A 13,290-nucleotide genomic window follows, 5' to 3' on the forward strand; every position below is an offset into this window, starting at 1 on the left:
TATAGACCTCTAAGATCACCCCTCAGCCTTCTACACTCCAGAGAAAAAAGTCCCAATCTATCCAGCCTCTCCTCATAACTCAAACCATCAAGTCCCAGTAGCATCCTAGTAAATCTTTTCTGCACTCTTTCTAGTTTAATAATATTCTTTCTATAATAGTGTGACCAGAACTGTATAGTTTTCCAGGCATGGCCTTACCAATGTCTTGTACAACTTCAACAAGACGCCCCAACTCCTGTATTCAATGTCCTGACCAATGAAGCCAAGCACGAATGCCTTCTTCATCACTCTAGCCAGTGACTCCACTTTCAAGAAGCTATGAGCCTGTACTCCTTGATCTCTTTGTTCTATAGCTCTCTCCAATGCCCTACCATTAACTGAGTAGGTCCTTCCCCCCGATTCGATCTACCAAAATGCATCACCTCTCATTTATCTAAATTAAACTCCGTCTGCCATTCATCGGCCCACTGGCCCAATTGATCAAGATCCTGTTCCAATCCTACATAACCTTCACTGTCCACTGTGCCACCAATCTTGGTGTCATTTGCAAACTTACAAATCATGCCTCCTAAATACTCATCCAAATCATTATTATAAATAACAAATAACAGTGGACCCTTGCCTAGTCTGGCCTACAAATAACAGTGGTTCCAGCACCAATCCCTGAGGCAAACCGCTGGTCACAGGCCTCCAGTTTGAAAAACAACCCTCTATAACCACCTTCTGTCTTCAAGCCAATTTTGTATCCATTTGGCTACCTCACCATGGATCCCGAGAGATTTAACCTTATGCAACAACCTACCATGTGGTACATTGTCAAAGGCCTTGCTAAAGTCCATCTAGACAACATCAACTGCACTGCCCTCATCTTCCTTCTTGATTACCCCTTCAAAACACTCAAACAAATTTGTGAGACATGATTTTCCACTCACAAAGCCATGGTGACTGTCCCTAATCATTCTCTCTAAATGCCTGTAGATCCTGTCTCTCAGAATACCTTCTAACAACTTATCCACTACAGATGTTAGACTCACCAGTCTGTAGTTCCCAGCCTTTTCCTAGCAGCCCTTCTTAAACAAAGGCACTATATTTGCTACCCTCCAATCTTCAGGCACCTCACCTGAGTGCCTGAAGATCGGAGGGTAGCAAACTAAATAGATTTTTATGATAATCAACAATGGTTTTATGGTCACTTTAATTCCATATCTTTATTGAATTTAAATGTCACCATCTGTCATGGTGTTAGCAGACAACAAATTTATGAAGTTACGTATATAATATGAAACAGGCCAAACTGCAGTCAGAACCCCTCTATTAAAGATTAAAAGGGACAGATCCAGACAAGCAGGCAAAAGGCATGCTTTTAAAATGCAAACAAGGTCTAACACACAAAAGGGAGCCAGGCAGGGTGGCACCAAAGGAAACTAAAGTAAAGGTACCCCCCTCATCTAATCAATTCAGCACCACTGACCTAATCAAGGTGATATCAGGAAGCCTTCTTGGCCTCAAAAGACTTCCTGAGATCAGCCAAACACCCATTGTTCAAGAAACCCCGGAGATTCTAGACCATTGATAAACCCATAGGACAGAAACGATTACCATACCTAAACATCGATACTGTACTTAAAACATCAAAACAGAATGGTCAGAGTCAAATACTGTAAACAAAACATTAACATTTGAATCATACAACGTGTCAAAGTTCGAGTATAACTGTCGCCCATTGCAGCGGGCTTTTAGAGTGCTTTTGGGACAGTGCTGTTTGTATGTCCTGATTGCACCTCCGTCGACGTTAATAAAGCTGTACCGCTGTTGAACCTGACTGAGTTCAAAGTGGTCATGTTCGCCCACTCGCGCTAACAATGGTGTGATTTAAACCCAGGCTCCCAGGGCATTACTCTGGATTACTAATCCAATGACAACCATGCCACCACCTCCCCAATCATTATATGCATTCACAGTTATTGTAGTAAGATGGTAGCCATGATGTGGAGATGCCGCCGTTGGACTGGTATGGGCACAGCAAGAAGTCTCATACCACCAGGTTAAAGCCCAACAGGTTTATTTGGAATCACAAGCTTTCGGAGTGCTGCTCCTTCATCAGGTGAGTTAAGGATGATGAAGGAGCAACGCTCCGAAAGCTCGTGATTCCAAATAAACCTGTTGGACTTTAACCTGGTGTTGTGAGACTTCTTATTGTCGTAAGACATAGACATCTGTGTTAATATACATATCCGATTCGGTATTTTATATCTATAAGCTATCTTCAATTACTGTTGCACCCCATGTTGTTGTGAAAAGATCTGGACTTCTGATCAATTATCTTTCCAATGGGAGATAGAATATGTGGGACAGTGCAAGGAAAGATAATTTAGCCATTCTATATAAAACCTTTAACATGCATGGGAAATCCCAAACCAATTCTCCACTCCACATTTGTAGAGGAACACTGTGGATTCTGTGCGACACTTAGCATTCAGATATCCTATAAAAAATTTAAAACGCAAGCCAAAAGTTCAAAATCTCAGTTCTGAAACATAGCCCAATGCACTTTCAAAATCTTATTCCAAAACATGTGTAGTTCATATATGTTCACCTCAATGGATTTTCACTATAAATTTCCAGTATTCACTTTATTTACCTAAGTAACTGAGGCTTCTACTGAAAGCCTATTCAAATCATAGTTGTACTGATTAACGATTATAAAGTTCTACCTAAATGTAACTAAAATCCAAGAGTCAATATTATCCTTCAATTATTACCATTAACAAACCGACACAGTTACTTTAAAATTAACGTGATAAAATCCATTGGATCACAGATAATTATAAATGCAGACACGTATACTGACACATATATGCATATCATATATAAATACAAAGCCACCAAGTGTGAAACAGAAACAGTTTCAAGGAATGTAACTAATTACAAGGAAAATCTCTTATACGTTCTGCCATTTTACAGTCTCTCAAAAAGATCAACTGAATACCAAGACATTGATCAAGTATTAGTGACTATGAGAGTTCCAACCAGCTCCTCTCTATATTAGTTATTTGAATATTTCACTTCACCTAGCTTCTTTTTCAGTCTTAATTCATCCAGTTTTACTTTTGAAGGACAGTTTAACTGCCTTTAATGGGACTTCAATTCATACTTAGTTTTGCATGCAAGATGCAGCTGCATATTATGCATGTAAAACACAAGACGTGGACAGAGATCTTAGCTGTCAGTACCTGCAGATTTCAACATTACCCAAGCTGTCCTTCACTAACCCTGGCTTTACTACCCATTGCTTTCACATCTCCTTCACTATTTTCCAACAGACTTTTGCCTCTACCAATCTGTTTCCAAGTTCAAGTGTAGCAAATTCGCTTGAAGAAATTGAAGGTCACCTGAAGGGACTATTATTAGTCTCTACAACCAACAAAACACAGCCAAGTAATGCATAATCTTTGGATTTACCTTTAGTACATTAAGTGTGGTTCAAAAATAAGGACCAAATAAATCCCAGGATGTGTCACGCAGATTAAAAGTTTCAATATTGTAGTAACAATCAGAATTTAGTAAACATAACATTAACGGCACAACAACTTGGAGAACTCAAGAGGTGACATCATAGCCTAGCTGGCATTTTAAAAGTCCCAAAAGAAAAGAGCATCGTTTACCTTCTGAATCAAGTCTTCAAAGTCAGTACTCAGCACGTCATTCACTTCTGCGAGTTCAGAATCGACACCTGGTAGCTGAAGAATTGAAAAACACACTTTCAGGTGTTTTAAAAAGCCTAGATTCCACAGTTCTAATGACAGCAAAACTGTCAGCATTGCAACCATGAACTTGACAACTGCTTCTGGTCTTTGCACATACATTAATGACTTTTGTCCAGTAATGTAAGTGATATTCAACATTATTTTGATTCCAGGATCAGCTCAAGGCGTTTTAACTTCCAGCAATAATGTCACCAGGTACTGCTGGACGCCATATGCCTCGAGCTGATTCTGGAGTCAAAATAATGCTGGCAAAGGTACAATCCAGGCCACAAAGATCGAGCAATCTTTATGGGTAGTTTTCTTTGAGGTCAGCAAGAAGTACTGCTGCTTTGCTGCTGACCACAACATTCAGCACAATGATCGTTTGACAACTAGAAAATTCACCAAGTAAAACGCTAAAGAGAAAGGAATTGAGCATATTTCACAATTATAAGAGCAAAATACTGCGGATGCTGGAAATCCAAAATAAAAACAGAAAATGCTGGATAAACTCAGCAGGTCTGGTAGCATATGTAGATCAGGAACGAAAGCCTACTTAAAAATAAAAATGTCTTACCTGACTGAAGTTTGCATTTATATTGAGAGAATCCAGTGAATCCCTTATGGCATCACAATATGCAACAGCATTAGGTACTCTGCAAGCTGCATCATTCAATGTGTTGCTGAGACTTGTTCGTGTATCAGTCAAGTTTGCCTGAAGTTTGCTTGTTGCATTGTCTAAAGTTTGATGTGAGGTAGACACCTTCTCTAAAACTTCTTTGGTTTTGTTGATAGCTGCAGAAAGATAGGGTTGAACAAAAATTATCCCACTTATTAGCCAATGTAAAATTTACCTTGGATGTCAGATGGCTGGACAGAACCCACCATATTTCAGCTTTTCATTCTGCAAATCCTTCTCAGGTAGAAAATTAATGTTTAGACTCTACATGAAGTTATTTTGAAAAATTGGAAATTAACTTTTTGTACTGTACATGTGCACCCTGGTTTAAGACAGGATCTTGAGCCCGCACTCTCCATCCATGAGATCGGTGATGGGGGCTCAAGATCAGGCGAAACTTGGAAATCATGAATCTCGCCATATTGGGCATGAACTTGATTGTTTATTTAAATGTTATACAATGTTTGTTTAAATGTTATACATTGTATTACATTTAAATAAATTTAAATGTAATCAAACCCTCCCCTCCCTCGCCAGATTGTCCCCTCCCCATGAGATTTTCATACCTCACTGATTTGATTTCATACTGGCGAAGCTCACAACAGTCACCCAGACGTGAACCTGTCGAAGGGATCCCTCCGGGGGCGCAGAGGTCAGTATAGGCCCCAGTGGAGAGGGATGTAGCCAGGCAATGCCCCCTTACAGGTCCGACCCTGTGCCGGGGCAGGCCCTAGGGGGAGTCTCATGTGCAGGGTCTCATCTTTTTGTTTTTGGAGGGGGCGGGGGAGGGTTCCCATTCTCTGTGAAGCCGGTTCCTGGCTCAAAGAGTCCTGCCTTGCCAGAATGGTGGCACAAACCATCTCCACTTTTTTGTTTCAGATACAGGGACAAGATTTGGAGAAAAAACACAGACAAGTGGAGTTGGAGAGTTCCAAGCCAGTTTTCTCACCAGAATTGACACTGCCAAATTCTCAGAAAATTCCACCCAAATTATTAATATCATCTATTTCTGACACTGCCTTAGTTCATCCGCTATTGAAACCCATACCTAGTTTAACCTCTAGGCCTGAGTAAAATACTCTTCTGGCCAATCTCCTATTTTCCACCCTCTATAAATTGTAAACCCCATCTAAAACCATGCTGCTCATATCACACTTCAGGAACACCTTGATTATAAAATCATCATCCTCTTTTTAAGATCCTTTAATGGCCTTGCCCCTCCCTTTTCGTAACCTCCATCAGCCTACAATGCTCAAAGATACCTGTACGCTTCCAGTTTTGTTGTCTTGCATAGAACATAACAGCGCAGTACAGGCCCTTCAGCCCTCGATGTTGCGCCGACCAGTGGAACCAATCTAAAGCCCCTCTTATCTACACTATTCTAATATCATCCATATGTTTATCCAATAACCATTTGAATGCTCTTAATGTTGACGAGTCCACTACTGCTGCAGGCAGGGCATTCCACGCCCTTACTACTCTCTGAGTAAAGAACCTACCTCTATCATCTGTCCTATATCTCTCACCCCTCAATTTAAAGCTATGTCCCCTCGTGCTATCCATCACCATCCGAGGAAAAAGGCTCTCTCTATCCACCCTATCTAATCCTCCAATCATCTTGTATGCCTCTATTAAGTCACCTCTTAACCTTCTTCTCTCTAACAAAAACAACCTCAAGCCCCTCAGCCTTTCCTCATACGATTTTCCCACCATACCAGGCAACATCCTGGTAAATCTCCTCTGCACCCTTTCCAACACTTCCACATCTTTCCTATAATACGGCGATCAGAACTGTACGCAATACTCCAAATGCGGCCGCACCAGAGTTTTGTACAGTTGCAGCATGACCTCCTGGCTCCGAAACTCAATCCCTCTACCAATAAAAGCTAACACACCGTACGCCTTCTTAACAACCCTATCAACCTGGGTGCCAACTTTCAGGGATCTATGCACATGGACACCCAGATCCCTCTGTTCATCCACACTACCAAGTATCTTACCATTAGCCCAGTACTCTGTATTCCTGTTACTCCTTCCAAAGTGAATCACCTCACACTTTTCCGCATTAAATTCCATTTGCCACCTCTCAGCCCAGCTCTGCAGCTTATCTATGTCCCTCTGTAACCTGCCACTTCCCTCTGTACTGTCGACAACTCCACCGACTTTAGTGTCATCCGCAAATTTACTAATCCAACCTTCCATGCCCTCATCCAGGTCTTTAATAAAAATTACAAACAGCAGTGGCCCCAAAACAGATCCTTGCGGTACACCACTAGTAACTGAACTGCATATCTTGGGTTTTAATGGTTCCAAGATTGCCAATCATGCCTTTAGTTGACTAGGGCCTAAGCTGTGGAAATCCTGTTGCCTCTCCTTCTTTAAGGCATTCCTTAAAACTTACCTCTATAATTAAGCCTTTGGTCATCCAACTCCATCATTTACTAATGTGACTTGGGATCGAGTTGTTTGAAATGCTCCTGTGAAGCACTTCCAGATGTTTAACTTTGTGAAAGATTCTGGGTGGAATTTTCTGCAACCCCTGCGGTATGTTTTGTGGTGGCTGAGGTGGCTCACCACCATTGGCTGGTGGTGAGACGTTCTGGTCCTGTCACTGTCAACAGGATTTTCCCTGTTCGCACTCTCTGCTGCCGGGGAACCCATGGCAAAGAGTCACTGTTGATGGGACCAGAAGATCCCACCAGCAGGAAGAGCTGGAAAATCCCACCCTCTATATCAATGCAAGTTGTTGTTGTAATGCTATAAGTGGCAAGGTGGGGCTGCTATCTTTTACATAGGTCAACACTGCCTGCTCTTGGCAGAACCAATTCTCAAAACGCAGAGGGTCTTGCACCACTACCATTCCAGTGCATTCCTCTGGGCTTCTGCTCGAATCCTTGCAACACTGCATGTATTTTTTTGAGGAATGGTCATTTTACAAAGGATTGCCTCAGACGTAGTGGCTGGAATTTTACCATCCCACCCGCCACGGGAATTGGAGTGAGCGAGTGGCAGACAATGGAAAGGTCCGTTGACCTTGGCGGGATTTTATGGTTTCGGGATGAGCAAGGCTGTAAAATCCTGCTTAGTATCTTAATATCTTAAAGAATCTAAGGAAATATAATCAACTTCAATGAAATATATATAACGATGTGCAGTAATGACAGTAACTGCTTCACCGCTCAGCTTACTCATTGATACAAACTGCAACTCATTTGGCTAAAGTCTGTGCAAATTCCATGTGAAAGTGGCCTCCTAAAAATTCAGCAGCACATAGATTCCAGTAGGACACAACTAAAATCTACCATCCCTGCACAAATTCTATTTTTCTACAAATACTGCTGTTGCTTAAGCAGTAATTTTAGCAAATGGTCCAAAATATTGAGGGCAAGGGCCATGCAGTCAAAATACAGAATTCCTGAATGACATGCATGTTGTTCCATTGCCTTGCATAAAAATGGGTGGAATTTAATCCACTCCATTACAGTGGAAAACATGGTGACTGGGGCAGGCTAATGGTAGGAAAGGCCCTGGGTGGAATTCTCCCAAGCACCCCCCCAGCATGTTTGATGGCAGACACATCGGGAAAATATGGTGGGCGGGCCGGTTTCACTCCGTTGTGACTTCCGCTGATGCTCGCCATGGCGGGTTGAAAACCTACCCGAGGACAGTGTGAATCTCGTTTGCATCGGTTAGTGGCAATGCTGGAGGGAAAATATGCCACACTCACACAACATGGCTGGAGAAGTCAGGACTCATCTGAATAATGTCTCGGGTTGCCTCCGAAGTTCAGGATGGAGGCCGCCCACAACCCTGCACCCTGGATCATCAAAGAAATGTATCGGAGGAGCATCTGGAGGTGGACCTTCTCTATTTGATATCCTGAAGGGGGTCAATCTTCCTGCCTCAGAGTGCTCCTGGAGATCTACCTTCATTTTCAGCTGGTCCATCTTCTTTCTTCAATAGTGGTTTAGTGATGTCAGGCACATTTTCAATATGGCATCCAGACACAGGCAGACTATATACTATGCAGGCCTGCCCTGCCACTGAATATACCATAAAAAACCCAGGTGCATAATTAATGAGGTTGGGGTTGGAAGATTTGGCATGTTTTTCTGCCAGCTACCAGAACGGGAAGCACTCCATTTTCCCATCCCTGTCTGGGCACTCAAATCTCTAAATAGGAAAATTCCACCCCACATGTCAGGTAGCTGGGAAATCCCTTGTGATTAAGGCAGGAAAAGGCCAACATGAGAAACTTGCATGCTTGTGGCAGAGTCTCAGTTGGGTTGGGGGGAGGGGGGGGGGGGGGGGGGTGATGGCTGGTGACGTTCTTGGAGCACTACCAGCAGCAGCCACCACTCCTGGTCGCGCTGCCAGCAACAGAAAGCTACCAATCTCTGATTGGCCAGCTGCTTACAGGTGGGAAAGGTTTCTGGTGCCGGGGCCCGAGACACAAGAATATGAGGCAGCCCGGTGCTGGCCAGTTAGGGGACACCAGTTTCCCACCAGTTCTCCAACTAGAGGGCAGAACCCATGCTGGAACAATAAACCCAGCCCTGTATCTCAATCTCTTTCGCAACAGCGTAAAGATTTCTTCAGATAGATTGGTTCATCTGTTTACATTTAATATTTAATTTTTCTAATATGTAAACGTAGAGGTACATGCTATTTTTTCACAGTTATCATAGAAATTATCATAGAAACTCTACAGTGCAGAAAGAGGCCATTCGGCCCATCAAGTCTGCACCAACCACAATCCCACCCAGGCTCTACCCCATGTGCCTACATATTTACCTGCTAATCCCTCTAACCTACACATCTCAGGACACTAAGGGGCAATTTTTAGCATGGCCAACCGACCTAACCCGCACATCTTTGGACTGTGGGAGGAAACTGGAGCACCCGGAGGAAACCCACGCAGACACGAGGAGAATGTGCAAATTCCACACAGACAGTGACCCAAGCCGGGAATCGAACCCAGGTCTCTGGAGCTGTGAAGCAGCAGTGCTAACCACTGTGCTACTGTGCCGCCCATGGCATGGGGGCTACAATTCGCAGCATGTCACCACGGATTTGGATGGAAGCAATTTATTTTGGTGCCCCCATCTCATTTCCATATTTGTAGCATGGCCCCATGCAGATGCTGTGTTCACCTCTTAACAATGCAGGTAGCCTTTGTGCACTGCAAGTGAGCCATGGTTTCCAGCAGGCCTTCCCTTTTTAAAAGTACAGTGCCATAAATGGAAAGCTGGACTAAAGGAGTGACGGCTCCTGGATAATGATTGTGGAAAACTCAGGCTGAAGGGAGATATTACAATGCACAAGAGAGAGGGTCCTCTCAGTGAATCAGTAACACTGTCCTGGGGGCATTGATGATTCAATTGAAAATCAAGAAAGACACCAGACCTCTGCTAGGGGACCGGAAGCCTTTGAGCCCCACCCTCAAAGAAATAGGGGCAAGTGGCAAGGACAGGTAATGCCCAGAATGCCACCCTGACAAGTTTCAGAAAATGTTTAATTTCCTCGCTCGGGCGGTCAGTTAGTGGACACATTGGCCAATTGTATCTCGGATCTACAACCACCCACTTTTCATTTTAAACACCATACCCGATCAATTATCCAGCAGCAGACCTTGGCTCTCAGGATGTACCCTCACATCCCAATTCTAGAATCACCCATGCACACATCCCAACTATGACAGCAATATTCACATCATTCCAAGTCTCCACAAACCTACAGATATCCATCACATGACTATAACACACACACAGCCACTGAAAATCTGCCTTCAGAGGGCGGCTCATAATAGGAGAGAAAGAATAGACCAATACATATCAGCACCATGAAGGAGATGGTGAAATAAATGATGAAGACAGTGCCACAAAGCCAGTTACACTGGGCATTGCCAAGGCTATCGAGGAAGATAGTAAGTTAACTTATGCACCTCTTCACACAGTCATCATCCTCATAAGAAAATAAGCCGTTAAATGGAAACTGTGTAGCTCCAACTGTCCTCACCAGACCAACTTCTCTCTTCCCTCTTATGCTATTGAGCTTTCAGATAGTCCAGAACAGACACCTGGTCAGCTTCCAAAACGCCCTAAGAATGAGTAATAACATTTCCATGGCAGTGTAGAGGAGGCACACCTAATGTGATATCCACAGCTACCAGCTCAGATACTGGTACTGCATGAACCTTAGTGGTAAGTTAAGAGTCAGGATCAGGATGTGGTGAACAGAGGGCATAAATGGGCTGCAGCCAGGTCAGGCGGACAGGACAGTTTGTGTGCAAACTCCCTGGAGGTACAGATGAGTTCGGCTGCAGGGGGCTCGGATGAAGATCTTGAAAAACAGTCTCCACTCACTGGCAATGAACATAAGAGGATTCCAGCTACAATGTAGCACAGGGCATCAAACAAAGCGTGGAGCCCAACATTTCCACCATGGAAATGGTGAGCAACACCATGGCAGCTCTGGCAGACCAATGGAGCGCCTCTGGGAGAGATCCCCTTGAACTGGGAGCTTGGATGGAAGTCTATATAGTTGCTGCCATGCAGGCTGTAACTGCTGCCATCATGACTCTGTTCAATAATTAATTTGTAGTTCAGCTACGTACCATGATCAAGTAATCAGAGTATATCAATTAACCTAATGTGATAAGTCTGCTTAAATGTAGTCAATATGTAAGACACGGATATCACTCTTTGGAAGCCTTTGTCTGCATCCTTATTTTACAAGTGGAATACACCATATAGTCCTAGTCCTGTACAAGTCCTGTGAGGTCAATCATGGGTGAACAGATTAAAGCATGGAACTGCTATACTCCTTGGCCATTAACACTTAAGAGTTATATTTGAATTAGAAGGCCTTATTGTATGAAGACAACTGTTGAGTTAAGAGTTTTCAACCTTCAGCCTTGTATCTTAAATTGTTTTAGTCATTTATCTCAGAGTGCCTTAAAGAGTAACAGTCCCTTTTGAAGTATGAAACGGGACACAACATTACTGTGGGTTTTGTAACTTTGGAATTATGTTCTATAACAGCAACATCTCACTGCCCACTGTTTCTCTGCACCCAATATCTTGATTTTCATTTGCTCCTCAACTGTACATTCCTTTGCCATGATGGCAATGAATATTCTGATCAGGGCAATTGATTAGTTCCAGCATAACTTTCATTATTTACCACACATATTGTAATTGGTTTTCTAGAAGCTGTTAGCTAGTAGTCAGCATACCCAACAACTTGTGTTAGTACCTTTAAAATGTCACAAGGTGCTTCACAGGAGTGTTATAAACCAAAAATTAACATCGAGACAAACAAGTAGATATTAGGGCTGGGTGCTACATGGATGTATTGCTGATCGCCAAATTTTCCCAGCCTAGAACAGGTGGTCAAAAGAGGTAGTTTTTTTAAGGAACACCTTAAAGGATGAGGGGGGTATTAAGATGGTGCAGTTTTGTGACGGAACTCCATTTAAGGCCGAGGCAGCTAAAGGCAAAACTTGTATTAATAAGGCGAAGGAAGTGATGCACACAAGTTCAGAGTTGGAGGAACACAGAATATTGAGAGGGTTGTAGGGTGGGTGAAAGTTGGAGATAAGTAGCTGCAAGGCCATTTGAAAATAAAGCTGAACATTTTAAAATCAAGGCTGGTGAATAGGATTTGCTGAAAGTTAGGAATACAGAGCTTTGGATAACCTCAGATTGGTGGTGGAATGTGAGGCTACCCAGGAGGCCACTAAGTAAGGAGGCAACAAATGCATCAAAAGAATGAGGTATGTAGCAGCAGGGCTGAGGCAAGGGCAGGGCGAGACAACATTATCCAGGTGGAAGTAGGCTATCTTTGTGATGGAGAGGAAATAATACCTGAAGCTCAGCTCAGGGTTAAACAGGACATTGAGGTGGAAACAACCCAAGACTGTCACCGGGAGGGAGATGCAATCAGTGGTTAGGGTACAACATTTGTAGCAGAAGCTAAAAACAATGTCCTTGGGCTTTCCAATATTGAACTCGAGAAAATTTAAGCTCATTCATACACCATTTCAATATTATCCTGACCAACTTGAAGAATGGGAGAAAAGAGAGTGACATTGATTGAAGTAGTGCCAGCATATTAAGATCTGGCTTCAAAGCGAGGGCAAAGAGTCGGGTATTTTAGCTTTTTTGTTTGATAATTTATCCGATGCATGAGCTGCATACTGCAAACCATTAAAAAAAACTACAAAAGTTGCTTTTAATACCCAAGAAACTATTTTTCTGGATTATTTATTTCTTCCAAATTAGGTAATCTTCAATTAATAACAATGTTTCCAATTAAACATTTTAAAGATCTATTTTGAGGGGCAGTTGTGTGTCTTGTGGTTGTTGTGTCAGATGCTACAGAAATTTGTACTGATTCCAGGAAAATAAGCTGTAATGTGCAGTACTGAATCTTCATCTCTAGAGGGCCCTCTATTTGCATTCCCTTAACATGAAACTTTTAGCTACAACCTGAGAGGACAGAATAAAACAAACTTGTTTTGGGACTGAACTTCTGGATCGTATCTCTCAAGTATCTTTTATGTATCCTTCAGTTGTAAGGAACTGAATACAATTCTATTTACTTTAGTTTCGTCTGCCTTGTAATTGGCTTATCCTGAATTCTTGTTATTTTTAAATCCTTGGAGGACCATTTTTTAATAGTGACAATTATTCAACATTCAAAACGGTTCATACAACTAAGAATCATCTTTATAATAGCTTTAGAAAGCATATTTTGCAAACTAAACTGGAAATCTCAATGATGGATTTTGTGCAGACAAATAATTTCCAAGATGATGATTTAAATATATTTCTAGTCAAGGGGTAAAATCCAAGGCAAAGT

At 42.5% G+C, this 13,290-nt stretch overlaps 1 protein-coding gene across 1 annotated transcript in view; it reads right to left on the minus strand.

The window, feature by feature from the left end:
* LOC144495135 (prominin-1-A-like) overlaps positions 1-13,290 on the minus strand; it is a 160,992-nt gene that overhangs the window by 64,392 nt on the left and 83,310 nt on the right. Inside the window, exons 8-9 of the mRNA XM_078215086.1 lie at positions 4,324-4,541; positions 3,666-3,740 (exon numbers count right to left, since the gene is read on the minus strand). Coding sequence (XP_078071212.1) covers positions 3,666-3,740; positions 4,324-4,541 — 293 coding nt within the window. The remainder of the gene's footprint in view (positions 1-3,665; positions 3,741-4,323; positions 4,542-13,290) is intronic.

This window comes from Mustelus asterias, chromosome 1, assembly GCF_964213995.1.
Source record: "Mustelus asterias chromosome 1, sMusAst1.hap1.1, whole genome shotgun sequence".
Taxonomy (NCBI): domain Eukaryota; kingdom Metazoa; phylum Chordata; class Chondrichthyes; order Carcharhiniformes; family Triakidae; genus Mustelus; species Mustelus asterias.